Source organism: Coloeus monedula (assembly GCF_965178545.1).
Source record: "Coloeus monedula genome assembly, chromosome: 6".
NCBI lineage: Eukaryota > Metazoa > Chordata > Aves > Passeriformes > Corvidae > Coloeus > Coloeus monedula.
In genome coordinates, this window is record NC_138786.1 from 59105545 (window position 1) to 59133064 (window position 27520).

General features: G+C 46.2%; 1 protein-coding gene across 1 annotated transcript in view; it reads right to left on the bottom strand.

Annotated features, from left to right (window-relative positions):
* Window positions 1-27520, bottom strand: part of PRKCH (protein kinase C eta) — a gene marked incomplete at both ends in the record, with an annotated part of 112734 nt that overhangs the window by 33160 nt on the left and 52054 nt on the right. The window contains 3 exons of the mRNA XM_082283005.1: window positions 11058-11212; window positions 25432-25605; window positions 26322-26465. Of these exons, the coding sequence (XP_082139131.1) occupies window positions 11058-11212; window positions 25432-25605; window positions 26322-26465 (473 nt within the window). The remainder of the gene's footprint in view (window positions 1-11057; window positions 11213-25431; window positions 25606-26321; window positions 26466-27520) is intronic.

A 27520-nucleotide genomic window follows, 5' to 3' on the forward strand; every position in this document is an offset into this window, starting at 1 on the left:
GTGGGCTTCAGAGAAATAGGGATCTTATGGCAATGATGTGCTTATTTCTACAACCCAACTCTACTGAAGGACAGCTGTCTTTTAACTGCGTCCCCCAGGGAACAGGAGAACAACCTGAACTACCCCAAAGCACAGCAAGGTCCCAAGGAAGACACAGGCAGAGCAAAGACTTGGAAATATTAGGAGCTTCCCTGGAGAAGAGATGGAGAATTTCAGCATGAACCTGGTTGTAAGAAAGTGAAGAGAAAATAGGGAAGGCTCTCAGGCAGTCAAACTGTGACTTCAATTAACCTGTCCTGGACATAACAGAACGTGAGATAGCCAATACTCCATACCACATTTAACTCATGCAGAGGCAATAGCCAGGCCTTCAAAGACTATCCCCTCTCTTCCACGTGTCCCCATTCCAATGTCAGCTTACTGGCAATATTTAGCATTTGCTGCCTTGCTTCCTGGCCAGCAGGGATCCAGAGATGCCACTGGCTGATGCTGGGAAGCAGCATTCAACAGCTCTGGCAGGAACTTCTGCTGACTGTCCTGTGGCCTGGTAAAAATGTCAGTCCTGAAGGACTCCAAGGCAGCTCTGAGTGGAGATGATGAGGGGCAGTAAATAGGGCAGGCTGCAAGATAGTTTCCCATTAATTTTATCACACCAAATAGCTGTCTTTCCCCCAGGGCTACCCCTGTCAGGGCAGTCACCAATTTGAGTGAGTAGGGCAATTTCACAAGATCAAAAGAGAGTAGGGGGATCTGTGACATAGAGACTTTCCACTCATGAATCCAACTTCAGCCCACTCAAGCCACAGATGACTTGTGGCTTTAGGGGTTTGAAAGCTGCTCTCCCTTTGCTCTGGCTCATTTCCAAAAGCTCATGAGTTCCAAGAAGCAGCACAGTTTAGTACTGCCTTTTTTGAAAGCAGACAGGGAACTATGTTTCAAGTGGCTCAGTCACTGATAAAAGCTATTTATTTAACAGATATGGTGCCACAAAAGCTTATTTGGGCATTTTCTCTTTGTGTAAGGATAGGGGAGAAAAACATGAATTCAGGAAGGAGTTACACCAGTCCTATCTCAAACCTACCACCAGCAGATCACCTGCCATCCATCAGCCACCCCAACTTCAAAATTAACTCTGTAGTGTGAGGCATGAGCTGACTGCCTCAATCTTCCCTGGCTTGCTGCATCTCAAGCAGGACAAAGGACAACGAGAGCTGTCACCCTGCCATGGGGGTTGGCCCTGGCCCCAAAGAGACCCCAGCAGGAGCAAGAATGGCAGGACCAGTTCTGTCTCCACACTCTGTGCTGCTGCAAGGGTGGAGTGGCCAGGCAGTGCTGCCTTCTGACCTTCCCAGTGGGTGGACTATTACTTTGGGAGTTTGGCCAGCTGGCAGGAGTTACAGCTTCTCCTTGGCTTTCTCATTTATCTCAGCTGGGCAGAGCAGCAAGAAGCAGGAGTCAGCTGCCAAGGTTTTTTCTCCCTCTGTGCTCAACAGAGTCTGAAGGTAGGAATTCTGGCTGTAAAGCTGCTGTTTGGGCACAAAGTTTCAAGCTACTGCTCAAAATATATGAAAAATGATATGAGTAATACTGGAATGGGGAGCTCCAGCTAGGAAGAATAGTTATCAAGTAAAAGAAAAAAAAAAAAAAGAGAAGGTGCAGGAAATGTCAAAGATTACATTAAGTTGGTAAGATTGTGTCAAAATCCCCAAAGCACAGGTAAGTATACAATTCCTCAACTTATGGTTGAGAGATACTGACAAACAGAAATACAAAGCACACTAATTCAGCTTTTAGACATGAGTCAGCAAGGACATGGGACCCTGCTACTTTTTCACGCCCAGGTAAATGGCAAAAGGAACGTAACAAGATCCAGAGAAGGGAGGAGAAAACCCAAAGCCTGCTTGCTAAATGTCACACAGCAGCTCAGACTCTTAGTCCAAGTGCCACGGAGTCTGGACACCGAGACACGCTGCAGCCTCGCTTCAACAGCCCATGCTGGCTGAGTGGAATGTCCTTGGAGAGTCTGAAGGGAACACCTCCCACTGCCCCTGCTACCACACAGGTTTGCACACGGCTTAATTTCCCCCTGCTACCTTGTGCAGCTAACCCTGCTTTTCCCAATTTAACCCCTCCTCCACCCCCCTTCCTTTTCCAGCACAACCACCAAAGGTGGCATGACCCACTCTGGCCAGGCACCATGACAAAAATGCTTCAGATCAGAAATGCTTCAGATGTGGAGACACACATCCTATTGGGTAGACTTAGCCATGGCAGTATGCCTAGATCAGGGATTTAGCTAGTAAATAACCTCTCCTACTTGGAAGTAATTTTCTTGATTCATGAGCACTCCCCTACCACGCTGCCGAGAGATTTGTGAAAGCGGCTCTGGATGTTAATAATAAATCGTGCTTGTGAAACTTTAATTGATTCAGAAAAAATCAGCTCAGAGCGTGGAGTATCTCTGTGGTTTTGAATATATCACATTTGTACACGGTTGAGACTTGAAGGCTTGCTCCCCTTTCCATTGTTGTCAGCTGGAATACTGCCACTGCTTCAGTGGAACAATAACCAGGTAATACAATTCCAAGATTAAATTGTGCCCTTAGGCACAGCCTCATAAAAGGGGAGGTTCTTCATCCTATTAACAGCAAAGGTGCTGTGACTCAGAGGCCAAATGATGAGCAATGCTTTTCCCTTGCTCCATGGGAACAGGCCCCACAAACTGCATCCTGGCCTGCACCAGCAGCTAAGGACAAGCCCCAGCACCAGTTCAGCTGGCATGCAGAGGGCAGAAACAAAGCTGTGCCCACCATCCTGCCCAGGCTACCACTAGCAGAAGAGGGAATTCTCCCTCACAGAAATTCTGAATTGTAAAACAGTTATTACTGCAGCACTACCCTGTAACAGTTGAAATTTTCCACTGTGTTGTTATTTTTAGCTTATATCTGTATCATCACAGACAGCTCTGAACAGGAATCCACAGACAAGGTGTGACAGTGGTGCACCATTGATACCAAAAGTTGCTGGGTGGCTTTACAAAATTCCTCTGCCTGCACAAAAGCAGAGTAACCCACCTGGTCCCTGGCATAAAGAACAAGATCTAAACACTGGAATTACTGACCAAGGAAATAGCAGGTGCCAATCTTGCTACAGAGTAAAGAAAACTTGCTAAAAGAGTAAGCCAAAGTCTCCCTGGATAACTACAGCTGTCACTGCAGGCCAAATATTTCAACACTGAGCCTCTCACTGTGTCCCTTACAAATACAGCAACTTCACTCACTGCAACACATTGTGATGCAAGAAATCTTCCATTTCAGCAAGTCAGAGGAGCAGATGCAACAGCATTTTGTCAGCATAATCCTTCTTCCAAAAAGTTGTAGAAAACATTTATTAAGGTTGACAGAGAGACCTTTTCCCCAGCTATATATATCAGCCTCCCTAATGCCAACCCAGGGCTCATGTTCTCTGAGAGTGACACTGAAAGCTTCCTCATTTTGAGATGGGTAAAAAGATCAATAAAATTACTGGATTAATGCTGGGCAATTTTAGAGATCTCAGAGCAAATGTTTTCAAAATTCATGAAATCATAGACCTGAATGCCCTTGGCATCAGGGAACATGTGAAAAGTCAGACGAGCATTTCTGGCTAAAAACATAGCAGTAATATTTAGGGGCGGTTTTTAAAAATAAATTTTAAGTAACATAAAATATATTTCAGTTTTTATGTTTTCTCCTTCTGATGACCTTTATGCCTTTAAAATAGAATGAAGAGAGCAGGAAAGACAGAAAAACCAGTATTTTTGTAGAAAAGTTTCTTAGTTTCAAGAGTTCTAATCTAAATATTCCCAGGTGCTTTGGGACTTAAAGATTGAGCCTAATTCTGGTTTCTAAGTCTCCTTTCTTTACGAACTTGTCTGTAATTGTTACACATAGCCATTTCTTAATTGTATCTGCATGCTCTTTAATTGTGAAATGCCTCCATGGGGATGTATTAGTCACAAAAAGAATGCCAGAACACAACCCACATCTAATCACTTATCCCCTCCACAGATGAGCAGTACTACTTATTTTTATTGCACCAGCACCAGAATTCTCAAACAACACTGAGCTCTTATTGTAAGCATTCACTAAATGAGTCTGTGCCTGTAAGAGTTCACAAGTTTTTATATGCAAATGTAGCAGCTACACCAAAAAAGAGGGAAAGTATGAGAGACTTGTGTTCAGGTAAAGGCTCTCCAGCCTTGGGGCAGGTGGATGAACTACACAAACTCTTGAGGCCCCTTCGAGCTGGGTTTTTTAATGATTTATACAAACTCATTATGTGCAGGGTTTGCAGGTTTCAAATCAATCCCTTTAAATAACCATAAAGGAAAAGTAGACACTGGCAGAGCCAACAACTTCTGTAGGCTATTCAGTAGTCCTTAGTCATGTGGAAAGTTCCACCAAAGTTCACAGACGATATACAGTGGAGTCAATGGGGCACAGAGATCTGATATGTGGATCTCAAAACAGGACTGCTCTTCGTAAGCATAACTGTAAATCAGGACTAAACTGTCCTGCACTCTGACTGATTAAACATGACACGGAAACGTGAGAGGCTGGGGTTTTTCTCTCTCTGCACTTTCCATTTGATCAAGTGCAGAGAAACAACCCTTTAAGCACTGCATGCCAGAGGCTGTCAAAGAACCCATCTCACAAGCATGCAACAACCACATCTGAGTGGAAAACTATGTCGAAGATGCACTGTCTAGAAGGGAAAATCAGTCTACATGAGCTGTTGACTAGCAGATAAGATAGCCACAGACATCACCACACTCCTGACCCTCAGAGCCTCCCTTTATGTTTTCTAAAGCTGAATGAAGCATTTCCAGAGACTCCAGCATGAAAATTCCTCTTCTGCACTAAGCAGTTGTTGTAGGGATGGGACTGCTGGTATGCTGTTCTGTGCCAGTTTGCAGCTTTTAGCTGATTTGCTTCACTCATTCACCAGATAATCAGCTTATATTTCATCCCTTCTGCTGCTCTCAGAACACAGCATATCCTTCATTTTGCTCTGCTTACATATATCCTCTCTGGTCTTCAGGGCCCCAATCCCACACAGCACTGAGCCTCAGAACTCTCCCAAACAGAGTTCTTGAAGTGACAGCAAGCAGATCCCACAGCTGAGGTTATGGAGACTCACACCCATTTTGGCACTAGCTGAGTTGTTTCCCACCCTTTCCTCAGATGCAAACAACTCTGCCCACAAAGCCGAATCCATGGGGAAGAGAGGCATAAAATACATCAAATCAGCAAAGATTACCTATAGAGGCATCGACTGTAGCACATTCAAGCAAAAACTTTCACTGAACAATAAAACAGTTAGGTTGGAAGGGACCTTAAAGATAATCTCATTCCAACCCCCACTGCCACAGGCAGGACACCCTCCCTGTCCAACCTGGCCTTGAACACTTCCAGGAATAGGGCATCCCCAGCTTCTGGGCAACCTGTGCCAGGGCCTCACCACCCTCACAGTAAAGAATTTCTTCCTAATATCCAATCTAAACCTACCCTTCTTCAGCTTAAGGCCATTCCCCCACGTCTTATCACTGCATACGCTTGCAAAGAGTATCTCTCCAGCCTTCTTGTAGACCCCTCTTAGATATTAGAAGGCTGCTATCAGGTGTCCAGGCTGCTATAAGGTCTTTCTCTTTCAGAAAAGCTTAAAAACACCTCATTGAACCAAAGGCTTATCTTTATTTGCCAAGAAAACAAAGCTATGCACAGCACCTAAGCAAAGCAACAGTAATCCCTGGATAGTCCCCCACCCGGCCAGTTTGCCCTGCAGAGCACTGCTGCTATCAGTCACAGATCCAGTTCAACTGCTCATTTACCTCCCTGAGGAAAGCCCCTTGACTTCAGGGGAAACAAGATCTGGCTCAAGATGTGAAAAAGGGCATGAGATGAGAATAAACAAAATCACCAGTTGCCAGGAAAAAAAAAAACAACTGAAAACAACAGAGTGAACATGAGGAATCCCGTGTCTACACTGTCTTGACCCATGGAAAAAGCAAACAGCACACTAATAAAAGTTGCTCTGTTAACAGTGGCTGTATGTAATTAGGAAAGGCATTCAGCTTCTGTTTTCAGCACGTAATTTTTAATTGATTTTGCTGAAAGAAACCTTAGTGTTGTTTCAGTTAGCAGGAGTCTTTCCAGCAAAACTGGTCTCCATAAAAGCCTTATGTAAAGCTTCCTTCAAGTGTCACAGGCTCATTGTCTGAATTGGCAGGGAATTAACCTGTTGCAAAGAGGCCATTCCCTATAAAAGCCAACAGTCATGAGACACACAGCTGCAGACCTCATGGGTCTCCTCCACTACGGAAAGGTGACGATTTCAGAGACCTGGACAGTATCCAGCAATCTGTCCAGATCCCAGAGGATGAAGTTTTCCCCTGTCATAAGGAGTACCCCACACACAAAGGAGACGCTCTCAGTTAACACACAGAGGACTAAACATTGCCTGTTAATATGCTCTTCTTATTTTCCCCAAGAGCTGGAGTTCAGCCCCAAGGCCAGACCATGTTCTTTATCTGGGTAAGTGGGGAATCATCTTTTGCCTTCCAAAGGGACCATGCATCCTATTAAACACCACTGAGTCACAGGACCTACACACCAGAGCACAGGGATTCTTTGCACACCATCCCACATCCAGAGGTGTGATAGGGCACCAGCAGGCCCCCAACATCTTCAGACAGGTCAGCTGCATTAGAAACATCAATACAGTCACAAAGGCACTGGAATGAGCTGATCAGCACAAGCCCTCAGGATAAAAACAAGGTTCTTCAGACACCCAGTAACCAGTCCTTCTCCCCAGCCTTTCAGCTCCTCTGGGTCCTGGTCAGCTACATTACCTTCATGCTACACCATGGGTAGCCTTAAGGATGTATCTGCCTCCATGCCAAGCAGTGAGTTGGGGCATGGAGGTGTCTTTGTTGTCCAACTCCACACCTCAGGCTGGCAAAACCACTAAAGTACAGGGTGCACAGCTGACACTGTGTCCTGCACGCTGTATCACCTCTGCAGGTAGTGGAGGTGTGTTCTCAAGAGTGAGCCTCTCAGCCCAGGCATCCTACTAGCGAGACACATTTGCAGAGAGAGAAATGTTTGTCTTAAAAGTTAAGGCTGTACCACTAGGCTGGGCTGACTGCTTTATGTTGCCTTTAGAAAGGTCTTACTGTAATCTTACTGTAAACCTCAAAGCCCCCTCCTCCAAAAAAATCCAACTCCACAACAACCAAAGTTAAGGAAATATTCGCATTTGCCCTCAATACACAAGTAGGTGACCTTGGCATGTGGATCCATCCATTCCCAAAGCTGTACATCAGTCTACAACAAGGTTTGAATTTGAGGGCAGCAGGGCAGACCAGCCATTTTTACAGTAGTGCTACACAGAAGAAAATGCCCTGCTTTTGAAATAAATCCTTATAATCATCCACTATCCCTCTGCATTTTAGCAGACTGTGAGTGGACCAGCTCCCTCGCACTAAGCCACTGCGCAGCCTAATTCTGCTCAGATACACTGCTTTGTTTTGTTTCTGGCATGCACAGAAGCCAAAATATGCTTCCCCTACCCTGGGAACTGCTGAACTGTAAAGTGAAAGTCTGCAAAAGCTGCCTCAAGAAAAACAGCACATACAGCCATTAGAAAAAATGACAAACCAACCGACCTATCTGCAACAGAACCCAGCACAGTCATTTCCTTTAGAAATAATCCTGGTGAAAGCAGCAGTGCACAAATATCACCCTGTGAGCAAAGATTTTATTTACAATAACCATGATTATTACCTAACGTTTTCCTGGCAACAACCAGCATAAGCTGTTCCCAAGTATGTCCTTGTCCTACTCCTCTGTCAGGGTCAGGGGTACACAATACACTGTGATGTGACATGTAAAGAGATTGTTTTCATGTCTGGATGCATTCCCCTGTATGATGGGATAAGGAACCCCACTGTACTTGCTGGTTTTTTTTTTTTCAGGAAGCAACTATAAATAGGTGCTGCTATGTTGACAGCTAAACCTCAGCTCAGGGCAAGACAGAGACCTTTCCTTGATAAAGCCAGAAAGTTATCTCTCCTTTGTAGTGCTGCAAATGAAGAGAAAAAAAATAAAGGTTTTTGAAACTGAAATCTCTCTTTTAAAGAGCCCCAAATACATACAATGTATGTTTACGGGACTCCTCCTATTCTGGCCACAGCTTAGTAACAAAAAAGGAGTTTCCTCAAAATGAGGCTCAAACTCACTGAAAATTCCAGCTGAATCATGAAAACCATCCCATGAGGGCACCAATCCAGCTGTAACCCCAGTTTTAACATTAAAAATCACCTATAACCAAAATGAATCATCTGCCTCAGGAACCCCATTCTCAGGGATTTACAGTAGCAATTGCAAAAGTACTGCACTATAGCTATTTCAAATTGCTTGTGTGTGGCTGAAAAAGGAATCAGTGAACACCTGATTTTAGCAGCCACCAGCACCATCCTCCCAGGCCACAATGATGAGTTTCAGCTACTTCTTGATGAACTTTCAGTGCTGTCTCTCAAATCTCTCTGGCATTTCAAAGAAGAGAAAACTCAGCTTTTGGCAGTGCTTGTGGCAAATGCAACTTGACTTAACCAGGAGAACACTGGTAAATGCAGATTCTTTCCTGAACTGCTTAATCTTGAAGGGAGCAAGGAAAAACACAGCATTATTAAGTCAAGCCCAGAAGAAAAACAAATGATGCAGAGTATTCTAGGAGCTCTTTTCCTCCACTCACCCTTGAAATCCAGAAAGAAGAGACACCTTGAAGAGCTTGTGGCAAAACCCTTTCTGGTCAGGCTATTTCTGGTGTCTCTGCCCCCTGCTCCCGGCTTCCTAAGCAAGCACTCACATTCTGATCCTAAGATCTGATCCAAACTCTCCTACACAAGTGCAGTGATTCCATCCTGCACACTCTCCCAGAGCCTGGTGTTTGTGACCCCACAGAAGCAACCTCAGCTCAGTACAGCCCCAGCCAGCAGCTCTCTCCTCTTACATCTTCCAGAACCCCAACTAATTACAAGAAACCAAGTCACCCCCCTGCAGATCTGCCCCATGCAGCTGAAGCTGACTCCACAGCTTAACCAGTTTCTTAACAAGATCAAAGCCTGTGCAGTTGTTCGAGGAGCTTTTCAATTACTTCTCCAGTTTCTATCATGAATTACAGCAGCACTCGAAGAGTGCCAAAACCCAGAGGGATCAGTTACTCCTGCCCTGTGACAGGCAGCAGGCTGGGGCAGACAGGACAAGCTGTAAGCACACGGCATTACATTATGCACAGACCCAGTTTTGCTGCTGAATGATTGACAATAACTACTGGATGTCACTATTTTAAGGGTAATGTCATTTGCGTAATTATCTGGCAGGGTCTTTCCTCAGCGGCTGGCATTATTCACAAGGGAAGAATTAGACTGAAATCCAGCTGTAGAGTAAGGAGATTTGCTATTCCATAGAGACAATCACTGTGCTTTAGGAGCTTGATACACAGGGTGTATCATTAGTCATCTTCAGGCTCTCAGGACATGGAGAATATCAAAATGACACTCCTCTATTTCACTGTGCCATATATATCACATGAGTTCATACTTAAAAATATTTTACTATTCTCTGTCCTCACCTGACCATCTGTTTCTTACTGGAGATCAAGGTAGGAAGAGACAGAGAAGCTGCCTTTGCTTGACTGATCCTACCATCTCACCATCAGATAGGAAAGTGCCCCTCGCACAGCCCCCAGGCCTTTGGCCACTTCAGCCCTCAGTTGTTCTGGTTTTAGTGAGTTCAAACCTGGGTTTATCTGTCATGGGAGGATGCCCTACTGCCTGGGTTAAACTATGTAAAGTCCCAAATCAGACAGCGTGTGACCCAACCCACAGAAATGGCACTAACAGAGCTGGACGGGATTGGGACTGGTCTCATCCTGCACCCAGCTCTGGATCCCAGCAGTACAACTGTAACCAAGCAGCAAAAGAGAATTGACATTATTCTTTGCAGTACTGGCATGCTGCAAGTGGGACTGAGCAAGGCTACAGCAGATCATGCTCAAAAATGTGTGCTTTGCTGCTGGATTCCAGGTAACAGCATTCCAAAGAAAACAACTGTCTGCTCCTCCTCCCCAGTGCTTTGGGCACAAGGATGCCAGAGGTGTTCTGTGAAGTATGGCAGAAAGAAACCTTTCTGTACAACCAGACTGTGGCAGTGATGACACCTCTCTGCTCCAGCTGTCCTCCTCCATCCCAGAAGAGGCCTTGCTGTGCCCCTGGGGCATAAGGGAAGATGCTGGTCAAATGGTCATGCTGGCCAGGGACAGTTCTGCACAGCAGCCTGGCTCTGATCCATGCTGGCTGCTCTATGCCTTTATGCTTGAGCTGACAGGGGAGCAGTTCAGCAGCACAGAAAGGAAAAAATATAACCAAACTGACCCCGTGAGTACAGAAAAATGACAAATAACAAAGGAGAACTATGTATGGGAAGCAGCTTCCTGAGAACAGCCTTGAGACTTGGAGCGGAGGCTGACGCATGGAGGCAATGATGCTCCCGTCCTGTTCCAAACACAAAGATGCCAGACATGGACAGGAAGGAAAAACTCCTGCTGTAGGACCATGGCAGGAATGAAAAGACTTTTAGTGGCTGAGATGAGTGGCACTGAATAGGTATGTGAAATAGATAGGGTTTAAACAGGGAAGCAGAGGCTTTGGTGTGACCAGTACGCATTAGTCTGGAAATAACACGGCACACTGTGGCAAAAGCAACAGATCCTTACATTCACCTCCCAGAAAATCTGGGAAGGTTTAATTTAATGCCTGCCCAGAAATCTCACTCCCTCCTGGAAAGTGGTGCACCTTGGCCAATGTGCAGAAGGAATGTGGAGGTACTGTTATGGCAGCTGACAATTTGTTCCTGGCGGGCAGCAAGTGACACTTCTTTATTCAAGCAGAGAACTCCAGCTCTCATCTCAGCTGTGGGGTTCAGACAAAGGAAAACAATGAATGCAGAGCTCACCGGTAAATGATGCCTCTTTCATGGAGAAACATGAGGGCTGAAATAATTTCTGCAGCGTAGAACCGGGCCCGATCTTCGTCGAAGCGCCGCGACTTCTGGATGTGGAACATCAAGTCCCCGCCGTTGACAAATTCCATCACAAAGAACAGGCGATCCTACACACAGGCAACCACAACAAACATGAACAGCATTAATCACATCCTTGGCCAGGCTTAGAAAAGTCTTAGTAAAACAATTATCTCTCAAACAAAAACAGATTAAGTAAACATGAGACTGTGTGGGGGGGGAAAGGCTGATTTTTTTCAGGGAAAATCAAGTCAATACTAGGAAGATCTGTTAGTACCTCCTTGCCCTGCACTCCTCCCAGAAGTTTTGACCCCAGTTGTGAAATCAATTCCCATTCACATGTGGATTGGGCACATCAGTAAGTATGTTCTCATCACTAAGCAACTCCCATTGGGTTTCCCTGAATTACCCTTAGCCTGAATCAGCAAGGAATGATAGCCCTTCATCAGTACTCTCTGAGCTCAGTGGCACGAGAGGAATCTGCAAAAAAGCACTGACTCCCTAGTAAACACCTCAGACCTCTGGGAAAAGCTGCTCCATAACACAACATACATAATCAGAATGCAGCTTCACCACAACATTGTCTCGAGGATATCCCAACATTATTTCTGGAGAGTGTGGGCTGTTTTCCAGGATGGGATTTCCTGCCATACACTTGCATGGCAGCTGCTTTTTGGGCCCTCATGTTCCAGCTTTCCTCTGATTAGGAAATGATTCTATGCAGAGAACCTGCACAGAGACCTCTGCAGAGGTTTCTGGGCAGTAGAGGAACTGATAAGGATGAAGTGTAAATAAAATTTCTGCTGAGCAGAAAAGCAACCTGTTTGATAAAGTTCAGTTCATTAACCACAGCTGTTAGTCTCTGAGGTTTCTTTTTTGGCTTTGTTCTGGCTTTTGCAAAAGCCTGCAGACAGGGAGGCACTTGCTTAAGCTGTGTGCTCAACAGTGAGTAGGGCTTTCACATGTGTTCACTTGACTGTGAGAGGAAGGACACAGAGAGATTTGGCACAAAAATAAACCCCGAAATTGTTGCAGTCTAGTTCAAAAATTTCTTTTAGCAATTGTTTCAGGACTTTCAGTATTTGTTGTTTCAGTTTTTCTCTGAGTATCAGGAACAACCAGATTGGAAAACAGGCATAGAATTCAGCTGAGACCAGTCAGGCTTTTAATGGTAGTACATGCCTTTCTTTCCCACAAGCCCCTTCCCAGGTCTGATGTTAATTATCTACAAGCTACCTTTAAACCCTCTCTAAGTTTAAGAGGATAAGCATTGTCATGCTCCACTTTCTGGCAGTCAGCCAGCTTGAAATGACCATTGGTATTAACATCTTGAGATGCACACAGCAGAAGAAAAACAACCAGAAATTCCCTCATTTCTCAATGGAAATGAGCAGGAAAGCAAATGGCTTGTGACACATGAGGACAGCTTGCTTCGCATAGCCAGCCTGGGCTCTGCCATGAAGCTCCTTCTGGGCTCCTTCCAGAAGGTAAAGATCCTTAAATCATAGAATCATTTGAGTTGGAAAAGGCCTTTAGAGACCATCAACCACTAAGCCAACTCTGGCCAAGCCCACCACTAAACCATGTCCCCAAGTGCCACACATCTACACGTCTTTCAAATACCTCCAGGGATGGGGACTCCACCACTGCCCTGGGCAGACTGTTCCAGGCAGCTTGACCATCCTTTCAGTGAAGAAATTGTCCCTAATATCCAATCTAAACTTTCCCTGGTGCAACTTCAGACCATTTCCTCTTGTCCTGTCCCTTGTTCCCTGAGAGCAGAGCCCGACCTCCACCTGGCTGCACCCTCCTCTCAGGGAGTCGTAGAGAGCGAGAAGCTTCCCCCTGAGCCTCCTTTCCTCCAGGCTGAGCACCCCCAGTTGCTCCTCATCTTGTTCTTCAGACCCCTACCCAGCTCCACTGTCATTCCCTGGACACACTCAGCACCTCAATGTCTTTCCTGCAGTGAGGCTCCCAAAACTGAACCCAGAATTTGAGGTGCAGCCTCACCATTGCTCCCAGCACTCTCACACCACTACTGCAGCACCAAGGCCATGTGCTGAATGCTATCTCCAGTCCATATAAACAACACCACCTCATTGTTTCACTCTGTCTTTATTAGAGGGCACCGAAAGACACCCGAGCTGGCTTGTCTACAGCAGCAGTCTGAGCCAGAGCAGCATGGATGTGCAAACCCACCAGCAGCCTTGGCTCTTCAGCCCACATCAGCCCTGTAATGCCACATCTTCACTGCACCTGGTTAAGCTCAGTCTGGCTGTCCTGTGCCTGCCTGTTCCTCCAGCTGCAGCACAGGCATCACCTCTGCCTCGCCAGTCAGGCTGGCTTTTACATCTCCTTGTTATTCTTTCCCACCTCCTTCCTTGCTGATCTCTCCACATGACACACACTTATCTAGCCCAGCTTGTCCAGGCATCTCCTCAAGCCCATACTTAAAAAAGAAATCCCTCTTGCCAGATCCCCAACAGGAAGCAATTTAATTTCCCAGCAGCCTGGTGAGGGATGGCGTGTGCGTATTTATGTGATACATATGCCTGTATAAACATGCATGCACTTAGGTGAACACACATGGATGTTCTATTCTTTCCTTAAAGGTGACCTTCAGGGAAACAAAATTAACTCTTCCTATCCTAAAACATCTATGTCCAGCTTCTCCAGAGCAGGCGAAACTCCACAGCCCACCTCAGACTTCTGGTTATACTCGTCTCCACTATGATGCTTACAGGAAGACACTACTTCTTTCTCAAATGTTCAGGTGAGCACCAAAACAGCTGATTTTGAAATTCACATCACTGCTGCCATGGAATTAGCAGCTTTTTGCTAAAAACTGCTCTTGCTTCAGACTAATTGCAAACCTGAGCAAGCATAACCACATGTGTTATACAGTCACACCCACCCATGGGCTCATTTCACTGGTCAAGCATAAATACAGAACTATGGGTTACTCAACTTTTAATTTTTTTTTTTTTAATTTAATTTTAAAGAAGTCCAGCTTATTGTCTGCCCACTTTCCTAACACTTAGAAAGCCCATGGGGCTGCTGAAGAAAAAAGCAGGATGGGTACTACAACTGGTTTATAATGCAGCATTTGTGCATTGGTCTGCTACATGCCTGGAAACAAGCATTAGGAAAATGAGCACTAATGACCATCCTTTGGGGAAAAGCATCTAAAAGCCAGGCAAGGCCTCCCATTTTTACTCTTAAGGAAGACCATCAGCTTGCTAAGCTGCAAAGACCAACCACTCCTTCAAGAATCATTAAGAAATAAAATAACCAGTGGTGTCCTATTAAAAAAAAAAAGAGGCAGGAAAGGAAAGGGGGGGGGAAGGAAAAGAGAAGAGGGGGGCAATGAAAAGAAAAGAGAGGAAGAAAAGGAGGGAGAGGCAGGGAAGGGCAGGGGAAACAGGGGAGAAGAAAGAGGGAAAAAGAGGGAGGGAAAAAAAGAGGAAAGAAGAAAAAAAGAAAGAAAGCAATTTGCAGCTGGAAGAGTAAGACTGAGTAAAGAACCTTAAAAGAGGCCAGGAAAAGTAAATCTTAAAACAGCAGATAGTTCAGACACTTGCAAATTTGACCTGACTTAAGAGTCAGTTATGTGTCTCCTTTCTTGGGGACCACCAGTGAGAATAAGGAGCAGTTGAATTGTTTTTCGACAGGGCCCAATGCTGAACTCCTCACATGTGTATTTTTCTATTGTGCTTTGCCCAGAAGTCTCCCTGATCTGGTATCTCTGTTTGACGTGGTAAGAAAGGAGCATTTGAGTCAACAGGAAACAGTGACATGAAAGGTTTTGCAGCAAGTGGCAGCCGCAGGAGGAAATCACATTGCACCATTCCTGGACTGGGATCAAGATGAATAAAGTCTCAGAGCAATTGTTACTGTAAATTAAAGAAACACTTGAAGGAAACAAAATCCATGGGACCAGGCAGGTTAATTTCAAGGCTGGACTACACCTAGAGATTAATCCTATCAATTTTCATGCAAGAGAGCAGTCTCTTTTATTTTTCTTGGCTTTAAAAAAAATTATTTTTTTAATTTCAGTTTTCCATCCCTATTTGCTCACTTATTAGCAGGGCAAAGGCTGTTGGAAGCACAGCAGTGGTTGACAGTAGCTGTAAATACCCATAATATTCTTTCATTGTCTTAGGGGGTTTTGTGGGGCTTGAAGAAAGTCCCTGACTGCAAAAGCCACCAAGAAGGACAATCCACACACTGGCTACTGCCCCTTGCAAACACTGAAAACCATCTCAAGCATCACTTAAGCCCTTTGTCCTCACCAGCTCTACAAGCTGTTTTGGATCCTCATACCCTTCCCTCTTTGTCATCACAGGGGAAGAAAAAATATCCAGGTTTTATTAAAAGAGCATCCTTTCCCTCCAGTGTGATGGCCAACTTCTACCCTCTTCTACTCACAGTTGATGTCCATGTACAACCCACACAAGACCAAAGATCCCTGAAGACACTTGGGACCTTAATCTCCAATCACAAGGGTCCAATTTACCCCCCTGAAAAATAAGCCTGGCTCAGGAATTCCACTTAGTTTGCATTTCATCTTTTTGGAAATAATTCATGCACACAACTCCTTAGAAAATCAGCTTTGGGTTCAATCTGAGTTCACTGAAGCCAAAGGGTCTCCCCAAGAAAACAGTCATTTTTCCCTGTTTTGGCAGTTAATGCTTTGCAGAGCAGAAGGCAGGCTTTCCAAATCATCCCCAAACAGAGACAGCTGTGTCACTGCTTCCCAGAGAAACTTTTTTGTTTCCAAAAAGAGTAGCAGGGCTTAGGGAGCGTGCAAGCAAATTATTACAAGATAATTACAAGAGCTGGCAGGCTCTCTCAGTGTTCCCAATGTTCTCCCTTCGTGGTCCACAACCCCCACACAAAGCAAATCTGCCCTAGGTCTTGATGGGAGCGAGCAAATAAACCGTGATTTCTCAGTACTGGGCTCCAGAAAGCCACATGTCCAACTCCCCAGCAGTGCAAGTGGCCATCTGTATCTGGGTCAAGGCACTGCAAAGCATAGGATCTGGAGGAGGAATAATGAACAGGTTTGTAACTGAGTATTTATCTTCGTAGGACTAACACAGCCATGCCCCACTCTTAGATGCTGCTCTGTGAGGAAATGCTTGTCCTCCATACCCAGCCCTCCACAGATTCTATGAATTCCTGTTGGAAATGCTGCCCCTCCCTCACTGTGGTCTTCAACATCTTCATGAGGGGAAGCAGAGGGGCAGGCTCTGATCTCTTCTCTGGTGCCTAGTGACAGGGTGTGAGGGAATGGCCTGAAGTTTTGTCAGGGGAGGTTTAGGTTGGCTATTAGGAAAAGTGTCTTCACCCAGAGGGTGTCTGGACACTGGAACAGGCTCCCCAGGGCACCAAGCCTGGCAGAGCTCAAGGAGGGTGTGGACAATGCACTCAGGCACAGAGATGCTCTGTGCAGGGCCAGGAGTTGGACTCAATGATCCTGATTGGGTCCCTTCCAACTCAGCATATTCTATGATTCTATGATTTCATACCCAGCCCCTCACAGAATCCATAGATTCTATGAATTCCTGTTGGGAATGCTTCCCCCCAGTATCCTGCCCCTGAACCAAGGTAGCACCCTCATGAGCTGCCTGCTGCTCCTAGCTCTGGGGGTTAAGGAAGGCAGGCTGTCCAGGGGGCTTACACATGGCTTCAAATCCAGGGAGGATCACAGGTGTCCTGTGAACAGGCTCACCATGAAGCAGTCACGACAACAACTCTTTTACAAACACGTGTGTGAGCACAGGAGCAGATCTAATGAGCTCAGCCCCACATTTCCAGACAAAGCCACTCTCATCTGACTGCAACGGAGCAAGGCAGTGACTTATGTCAGGTAAAGATTTGGTCCTTTGATTTCAAATCACAGCAACTACATCAAGGAACACCTCTGCACCGTGCTGGCTCAGCTGGAAGTCCATTCACATTATAGGTGATGGCCATGGCATGGCCCAGGACTCCCAAGCAGAGAGGCAGCAGGTTTTACAGCCATATGCTTGCCAAGCAGTGCTGCTCTGTGGGCTGTTCTTCCTCCCTGCTTCAGTGACCGTGGAAGTGCCCGCCAGCCCCAGGAACCAGTTCTGCCTCAGGGAACCAAGCCACAGACAGCACATCCAGCCCTGAGGCTACCCAGATGAGGGGATCACTGTGTGATGCAGCTGAAAGGCTGAGAAGGGGAACGTTTCTTTCTTCTGCTGGTTTTGGGTGATTTTTCAAGCTAGAAGGAGGTGCAGTGAAAATTAAGCCAACTCAGAATGGGCATAAGCTGCATGTGGTGTCTCCTCCAGGCTGGGCAGCTGGTGAACACAGTTCTGAGAATCTCAAGTCACTTCCCTACTCCAGGCTCGTTTTTAGCTCCTTTCATAGTCACCAGCCACTGTCACAACCACATAAATGGGGCAGTTATCCTTGGTTATCACCCCACCACACTCTGCTCTCTGACGCTGCTGACAGTGGGCACCATGAGGCTTCCTGTGGGACCACTGCAACAAGGCACATACACATTGCCCAGAGAATCATAAATTGGCTCTTGCCATTTGCATAAATAAAATCTGCAGGGTCCCTCAGGGTAAAGGCAGCCCTGGCACTCGGGTGCACAGTGCAGCATCAACGCTGAGCTCATTCCAGAGGAGCTCAACAACAACCACTAACCAGGGCTAGCTGAGGGGAGTTGTGGGTTCCCACTTGCCCCAGGGAAAAAAAAACCAAAACTAAACAAAAAACCCCAAATCTGACTGTATCCTCCAAATTCCTGTCCCTATTTTCTTAACCACTTGGCTGAAATTTCAAGCTCATACGCTGGAGAGTTTTTGTAACAGGCAAATTCAGTCATTTGTCTGGAACAATGCTTCTTCTGGGGTATTCAAGTGAACCATACACACATCCTTCCTCCTCATCCCCTCCCTGCAAGACAGCCTAATTCACAGCAGCATTACACTATTAGCTCATCTTTTCACTAGAAACTTTCACACAGCGTATGTGCAAAAGGATGATCATTATCTTGTTCACCTGTGTGTGTTCCATTTGAAACAAGACCAGACCCGAACTAGAAAAAAAAAAATCAAAACTCAGGTAAGTCAACCAATTATGTGAAAAAAAAGTCTGTTTTTTTAATCCCAACTAAAAAAAAAGGACACGTGGAGCATCATTAAAATAAGATATTACAAGGATAAAAAACAAATTGAAAGAAGAAGCAAAACAAAATCTTCCCCTCCAGACCTTTTAAAATGATACAGAAAACTACATAAACTTCTTCCCACCTGAAAGATTAAAAAAATTCAAAGGACTGGCTGAACTTAGAGGGGAATAAATTGAGAAATAAGGAACTCGAGTGTATGACTGTAGACATTACCTGTTAATCAAAGATTTATAGGACATCTGCACCCCTCAGCTGGCTGCTCGCATCTTGGTGTCTCAGAAGAGAATAACCCTATAAATACCATGCTTTTTTTACACCCTTCAGTTCAAAAAGGCTACTGAAATTGGTGTTTTCAGTTTAGAGTGACCAACCTGCAACAGCTCTTCCCATTTTACAAAATACTGAGCTCTGCACTATCTGCTGGCTCAGGCAGGGCTAGGGAAGGCTAGAGACCTCTATGAGCTCAGCCAAAGGTCTTCACAAAAATTAAGAGTGCCAAAACACCCCCAAAGCCACCTGGAAACAGCTTGCTGTGAGGGTGTGTAAATCACCTTCTCACCTTAAACATCACCTGGAAAGCAATATGGATTCAAAGAGACTGAAAGCTAAAGCACCACTGGCTCACACCTCAGTTAGTTACCTCTTCTATGAGCTTAGATTGCCTTTGTTTTTTCTTCCTCTTCCTCCTCAATACTGACTGGCACCTGCTTGCTCAGGCTGCTTCAGAGCTGCTTCCATTTTGATCCCCTTTTATGTTGCAACTTCCTTGATTTTAAGGCCAAAAAATATTAGTTTCACATACTGTGGCTAACCATAGGCAACACACTTGGCTACCCTTGCACTGAGCTTGATGATTTCTCCAAGCTACACTCTCTCCCCTAAGCCACTGCAGATGGAGACAGGCATTTATTTCAGCTTCATGAAAATGCAAATATCCAAAGTCCCTCAACCATCTGGGGTCAGAAAGTTACTCTGGGGAACTACGACACGACGATGGCAGCTGACCCTTCCAACCCTCCAGCTCATGTTTTCACCTCAGCTCACATCACCTCAGTGTGCAGCCCAAGTGTGGACGCCCAGCAAAGTTCACAGATTAGAGTCAGAAATGTCAGTCTGATCTTGTTTCACCTCCTGCCTGCAAAAAAACCCCAGCCTCGGATGTTCCTGCAACAAAGTCACCACTGCAAGGTGTCACTGCACAGATCAGAAAAAGCAGAGCCTTTCCGCGCAGGCTGCGGAGGCCTGGCACGTCTGGTTCACTGACAACTGGAACCAGTGTGCCAGCAAACACATCAGGGGTTTTTGGTGGATGTGAACACTGTCAAACCACAGAAAGGTGCACTTTTGACCAGCCAGCTTTTAGGCTGTGCTAGACGGGACGAGAGACAGAGGAAAGCAGAAATTGGCTGTCCCTGCTGTGGTCACAAAGCCAACATGAGGGCACCACGGTGCACACACCTGCAGGAGCTGCACTGGCAAGCGAAGTTGGAAGAGGAAATTCCCCTGTACCTCCCTGTCAAAAAAACCCCAAAAACCAAACCCACCACCCCAGGTAAAGCATAACTCAAGCTCCTTCAAGCCTTACTTGCAGAGCCTTCCAGCTGAGTGGCTTGGGGCTAACATGGGTCTCAACTCTCAAGAACAGAAGTCTCAGTGCTTGCAGAAGAGCATCCAAGACGTGTATTTGGCTGTCACATGAATGCATGCAGAGAGTTGTGCCTCCACGACATGCCACAGAGGGAATGCTGGGGGTTCAACACCTGGGAGTGGATCAAAGCCATCCTCTCTGCTCCTCAGTGCCTTGCAAAGAGAACATCAAAGAGGCCTCACTAATTCCTGAATGCCCACCAGCACACTCCGAAGTCTGTGTCAGGGCACTTCCTCATCTCCCAGAGCCCCAGGAAAGCTGTCACTGCCACTCCAGCCTCCCTCACCTCCACCACACCGTGCTCTGCCCTGTGCTCTACCCACCTGGTGACACTGGAGTCACTGGTGGACAACCAGGCTGATGCTGATGATCCCCTGGAGGGACCATGACCGAGGACTCCCCTGGACAAACAAGGGCACTTAGGCCTCCCTTGTGGCACCTGGGGGCAAGGGGTGGGTGAGCTGCCACCTCTCAGTCCCACCACTTTGGCTCGTGGGCCCTCACTTCAAAATGATGTCCCTGTTGAAGGCTCCAGGTCAGCTCTAACACTTCTGGGAGGTGAAATACAGGCTCATCTCTCTAAACAATTAGGTGACCCTTGACAAGATGCCCACGCTGACCGTGGCAGAACTGCCTGAGTGTCCCAAGAGCCAGTGGAGATGTGGAGAAACCTTCCTCTTCCATGTTGATCAGCCTGCAGCCAGTAAAGGGGACAAAAAACCTGCATGCCGAACAGCAGGCTGTCCTTGTAAAATGGGACCAGTTCCATGATTATACTGTCCTGGAGTCCCAGGCCAGTCCTGCCTGGCTTAAATAGCACCCTGCTCATTATTATCTTGAAGGATGCTCGTTATAGAAAAATCACATCCCTCTGCCAAGTTCTCGTGTCCCACTATTTTTGGAACAATAGGGGCATGCTCTGAGCCTCAGCAACTGTCAGCAGAGCCAGAGGGAAAGCAAATCCATATAACGATCAGGCTGGCTGACGAGGACAGTGCTGGGAACAGCATCGCCTGGGGGACAGTCCCCTGGAAGGACTCTTTGGCTATGAGAAAAGGGATAAGGGCAATAAACATAAAACCCAGAAGCTATTCGACACTATTTGCATGGGAAGCTGATCTCTCCCAGCCCTCTTCATTCTCATGCATATGAGTGGAGACAAAAGGATTTAAAAGCAAACCACCTGTGCAGGAAGGATGGCTCCTAAACCCCAAAGAAGACAGGACCTATTTACCGCAAGCTGATTTTAATTAAAACATTCCAGGATTCACATTCCCCAGGATTACATTCCTGACTTATTTATTTATATATATAGCCTCTTTCACCTCTTCTAGGACAGTACTGTTGAAGTGTTGGATGACACCAGTGTCAGGTAAAAGGAAACAAACACTTTTTGGTGCTTGTGACCCCTAATTCAGGATCCATGATTATCCTCAGGTCCCAGCACCTGTCAGCAACTCACAGATTACTGGAGAGGAAGCATAATCCTCTCTGACACTAAAGAATTATTCTAAGGCCCTAGAAAAAAGCAGAGTTAAATGGCTTAAGCAAGGTGGAAAGCTCCCAAGGCAAGGCCTTCAATTAAAAAAAAGTTTAAAATTTTAAAAAACAGAGATCTGGTGAGCAAGGAAGACCTCCCACAGATGCAGCTGGAGCAGGACTTTAATTACCCCCCTGCAATGGAGCAGTTGGACTCTTTCCTTGCCTTTCACAGGAAAGGAATCTGGAGGTGCAAGTCCAAAACTGCCTAGCCCAGTGCTGGGCACACAGATGGCTACATCCAGCCTCTGCCAGCCTGCTGAGCTGCTGCTATTTCATCTTTAGGCTCTGAAAAGTGTGACCCACACCAGGCAGAGCTAGCCCTTGCAGCTCCTACCACCTAGTGGCTGCAGGATTCAGCCCTGATGGAGCAAGGAGGAGGTCAGGCAGCCTCAGCCCACCCTGGGCAAACAAAGCCACCCTTGCTGGCAGGCATCACTTAGGCTGCAGCTGGGACTAAAGCAGGGTCACAGTGAGCACAGAGGCAGCACAAGAGAACAGAAAACCTTTCTGAAAACCGTCAGTGGCTAATGTAAGCTCAGAAAAACCTCAGCCAGCTCTAAAATAGGCAAGCAGAAGCAGCAGCAGTATAGATGAACTCGGGTAATGCATTGCTGTTTCGGGTACTTGTGCCTGCTCAGCTAATCATAGAATCATAGAATGGTTTGGGTTGGAAGAGATGCTAAAGATCATCTAGTTACAACCCTCCTCTCTTGTACAGGGACACCTTTCACTAGACGAGGTTGCTCTGAGCTTCATCCAGCCTGGCCTTCAACACTTCCAGGGATGGGCATCCCTGGAAGAATGGTGCATTCCTGGCACCAGACGACATCACAGCGTGCAGAACAGACATGTCCCAGGCTGTTAAAGTCACCCTCAGGCTCCTTAACCCAGGGGAAGAGTTTGCTGGTTTGGGTGGGATATTATAAAAGAACCAGAATTCAATCTGCTCTGGATCCAGCCAAATCCTCAGACCCCATGAGTGCGCTGTCCTCAAACTGCAGCAGCATCTCAGGCACTTCCAAGAGCCTTCCTTTTGAGTTTCCATGATTTCTTCTTGAACTGGGAGAGGTGAGGCCATAACTGGACACCCCTGTTCTAGGTGCAGCCTCGCCAGTGCCGGGAAGAAGGGATAATGACTCTCCCGAGCTCCTGAAGCAGCCCAGTCCATAATTTAGCTCATGTTCCATGGGGCTTCACTGCTGGCTCATACTGAGCCTGGCACCTACCATAAGCTCTGTCTGCCCTCCAGCTGGGCTACTGCTCTGCCAGTCAGTCCCAGCTTGTCCTGACCTATGGGATCAGGCTCTGACTTGGCCTTGACAAATGGTAGGAGGCCTCGAAACAGCTAGTTCTTGAAAAATGACTAAAGGCAGTAATAACATAGGTCATTATGTATCCAGGATCTCCATGGCAGCCGGGAGCTGTGCTTTGTTTTTTATAACATGAACCATTAATACCACATTTTAAGAGTCTGGGCTGTAACTGTGATACATGTGATGTGGTTTCCATGTAATTGCAAACTGGGTATTTGTGCTACCATGCCCCCAGTCCATAGCTTTTTAAATATGGCTGCAGGATGACATTTTGAATAAGTGGTTACTCTTTTTATATATATAATGGTTTATATATATATATATAAATATATATAAATATATAAATATATATATATCTTTTTCTGCCAAGGTCTTGTTAATGGAGGGGATATCCCCATGCCATACAAAAAATAAACAGAAATCCCAAGTTTGTATCAGCCTGGTTAAGACCTTGTGGAAGGATTGTGTCCAGTGAATACCCTGGGGTTGCAATCATTTCTCTACTATAGCAAAAGGGTTTAATTGTGCTTTTGTAAGCAATTTAAATCTGGTTATTCTGGATTGAAGTGGGTGTCACTGAGTGCAGACCATGGGCAAAAGATGTTATGAACCATCTACACTTTTTTTGCAAACACTTCCCTTTTTGGTGTTGTTTATCATCAGAGGGGAAGTGGTTTTCTGTTACAGACAATCCAGACAATGAAGCAAAGTCGGATTCAAGTAAAAGAGGAACCCAGGAAAGACTGGAAATAGCAGGGTCCTGCTATACAAGCACCACTCCCTTGGTACCATTTCAAGGACTGACCAGCTCTGTGCTCAGGGCACCAAGGGCTGAGGGGTTCTTCCCTCTGCTCCTCTGATGACAAGCTGGTCCAGAAATTCCTGTTCCAGGCTGCTCTACTGTTTAGCAACCTCCTTTTAATTTCCAGTCTAACTGTACCCATGGCCAGTCTAGACTCCTTTAATCTTAGCCAGCATCTTGACAGCTTTGTTTCCCTCCTCAGTTTTTGACATCTGCAGACATCGATCAGATCCTCTTTTTACCTAAAATTTGCTAGTCTAAACAGGCTGAGTTCTCCCCTTTTCTTCCTCTTTGCAAAAGACTCTGCAATTACTTCACCAGTCCAGAAGACTCTGCCTGCACCCACAGCAGACTGCGTTCAATTTTTTTTGAACATGACAAACAGCGCTCACACAGTGACCTTGAGTCTTCCCCAAGTTCAAGGGAAACACTCTACACAGCTCAGGAGCACATTTGCTGTTTTCACATCTACACTGCAAATTCAGTCAGCAAAGCCATAGCAAAGGCCATAGCAATGAGTGGCAAAACCCACATTTCACCTCAAACAGAACACATCAATACTGAACATTTCCAATACTTCAGGAAAGTCATTACAATTTGAAATACCATGAAATAAAAGTTTCCTTGGTTACTAGTGACAACGGTGAGCTATAAGTTTCATTTCTGCTATACAGCACAGCTGCTCTGTGAACCATGTGAGCTGTGTATTAAATAAAACCCAACACAAACCATTCAATTTCAATTATGTGAGTCTACCCAAGGGCTCCACCCTAAATGAGCACAGTTCTTCACCTCCAGAGCTGGCTGTTGCATCACCCCAGTGAAAAGAGAAATGGGCGGGTGGCTGAATACATTTGTCTGCTTTTTTTTGTTTGGTTTTTTTTTTGAAGTATTTTGGGTTTATGTAGGAGGAGAAAAGCTGCAATTAAAAGGGCAAGTTTCTCCTGCCTCTTGTACGAGGAAAACAAGCTCTACTGCCCCATAGCAAAGAACGAAATGCAACTGGAAAAGAGCCCAGGCAGTTTTGAAGATCTACACTGCAGAAAATGCTTTGGTCCTAATAAAAGCTTAGCTGAGGGACTCCCAAATTCACCTTGTGGCCACTGCCTCTATCTTAGACACTCCCCCCTCCACCACCCACACCAGCAAGAGGCTTCTAGCCACCAGCTCACACCAAATGAGTCTCCCAGCCAGGCACTCAGCCCACGTGCTGTCCTCCACTGAGGTACACAGGGCACAAGGGACAGCAATGCTGCCAATTTGTCTTCCCTACACAAAAAGAAATACCAACTGTACACAGATCTGACTCAGTGTCCACCCATGTCAGGCAGACCCCTTCCAGGAACCCCAGAAGGATCTTTCATTCATTTCTGAGCAGTCTACAAAGGCTGGCAGAGACAGGAACCTCTGGTTCCAAGTACAAATCTTTAAGTTTGCAGAAGACTCAATGCAAATACAGTCCAGCTAAAAATTCAGGCAGCAACAGAGCAGAGCCTGAGATCCCAGAGCAACCAGAGGACACTGCAGATGTGTAGACATTTGCATGTGGAAACATTCAATGGAAATGTTTCTAGGGAAGACACAAAGAAAGGCTTTGTGCCTTACCAATTTGCTAGGGAGCTTAGAAAAAGCCAGGATTTTGTTTGCCAAATGCCCAGCAGATGTTAGAGGTGGAATATAGCAGAGTGCTCTGTTCATCCTCAAGCAGAGAGGCTTCTCCTGGGTCTGAAGTGGACATTTGTAACAGGTCAGCAGCCAAATACACAACAGGGTTCCTCATGCCAGCCAGTGTCAGAAGGAAGGCTGGCCTCTGCCTGGGCTATACTTACAGGAGTCTGGAAGCAACAGTAGAGCTTGGTGAGGAAGGGGTGGTTCCTTGCTAAGGAGAGGATGCGTTTCTCGGTCATGGTGCACTCAACATCGTCATCCTGCAGAATGACATCCTTCTTCAGCACCTTCACTGCATAGAGCTGCCCACTCTCTTTCATCTTGGCAAGCATCACCTAAACCAAAAGCGAGTGTGAATGGCAAGGGCTGAGCCCTCTGAGCAGCACAGAGCCTCTCACACCTTCCCAGGCTATAAAGGTCAGTTATCTCATGACCAGGCTTGTGGACCAAAGTGAGTCAGCCTGTGAGCATGGGCATCAGTGTATAATCAATGACACACACTACTGCCTGCAGCAGGCTGCTCTGGACAGAAATACCCACACACGCTGCTCCTGTCTGGCACACAGCTGGCTGGTTGAAGGTCACTCACTGTGCCAGCACACACTGCCTGGGCAGGGACACTCATCCCACCTCCCTCCTCAGATTTAAAACTCAAACACACTCTTTCACATCAGCTTCGTGGCAGAGAAGCAAAACCCCCATCTCACCACATTTGAAACCACTGCCTTGTTGCCTTTAAAGGAAAAGTCTTTACATGCTCCAAAAAATACTGCCCAAACGAGTGTTAACACACACACTTGCAGCTCCTGGTATAGGCCCTGGCATGCAGCTGTTCCTTCAGGTGCTAACTTCTGTGATATCCAATTCCTCACTTTGCTGTCAGCTTTCTTTCTCTTCCTTTTTCTCTTTGTTCTCTGTAACCAACTTTGTTGCACAAAGGAAGTACTGCTTAGTACTTACTCTGGAGTACCACGGGACAGCCTTCACCTACCTTGGGGCTTCTTAAATAAGGAATGTGGTTTCTCACAAAATAGCCACGAATAATTCTCACCTTTCCAAAGCTTCCCTTTCCCAATACACGAAGGAAGGTTAAGTCTTTGATCCCAAGTTTGCTTGCTGAACTTTCACTCATGTTGTTGCCATCCTTCAGGCTGCCTTTTCCTTGATGTTTCAACGAAGATCTCGAAACCAGTTTCTGTGGAAGAAAGCAAAGAAGTGTCAGTCTGTGTAGAAATTGTACTTCTTCCTCAGAGGTGCTCACAGGTGATCAACCCACCAACCACGGCATTTGGGGCCTGTTCTGGGGCACTTTACGGCTACTGGGACAGAAAGTGTGTTGGTAGCATCACACAGCTGCCACATGTGGCTGGCCAAAGCTGGCACTGCTCAGGGCTGTGCTGACATGTCAACACCAGCTCTGGTGACCTGGGCATTTCAGGTTGTAAACCCACTGCCCAGCACATGACAGATGGTCACAGAACAAGCTGAGTTGGAAGGGACCCACAAGGATCATCAAGCCCAACTCCAGGCCCTGCACAGGACCATCCCCAAGAGTTGAGAGGCAAGGTTGCCTCTCTCCATCCTCACTCCCCACAAAGAGAAAGAGAATGAGTGGGGGAATCCAAGTCTTCTATTTGCCAGGAAAGTAAGGAGGACTGCATAAATTCTGCAATAGGCAAAGTGCTGGTGAGATCTCAAACCCTGGCAGAGAATTTCATCTGAATTTCTTAGGTTTCTACGTGATTTTTAGACTCCTACTCAAAGCCCAGTTCAGTGGGAGCCCAACTTCAAAACATGCTTCTTTTCCACATCTGGGCTGCTGGTTTCCTCCACTGCTCCGAATTCAATGGAAAGCTGTTCATTCCCCTGCCAGCAGTGAGGTGCTGCATACTTAGCACACATTTCCAGAGCTCGTAATTTTGAAGTACACAAAGATCAAGCCAACCTCCAGTGCCCTCTGCTCACAGCTCTCCAGGTATGCATGTGCATACAAACGAGCACTTCTATTCAGTTTACTGGTCTAAATGAAGTCACACGGACTTCATGAGCTCCATCTTGTGACTACTTTGGTGTACAGCAAAGTTCCTCCTGCACAGGAGACTCGTCACCATGGGCAAGGAACCAAGAGCAGCCACAGAGGCAGAGAATGGTTTGTGTTGGAATGAACCTTCAAGAGCATTTAGTTCCAAATCCCTAACATGCAGGGACACCTTCCACTAGACCAGCTTGCTCAAAACCCCATCCAACCTG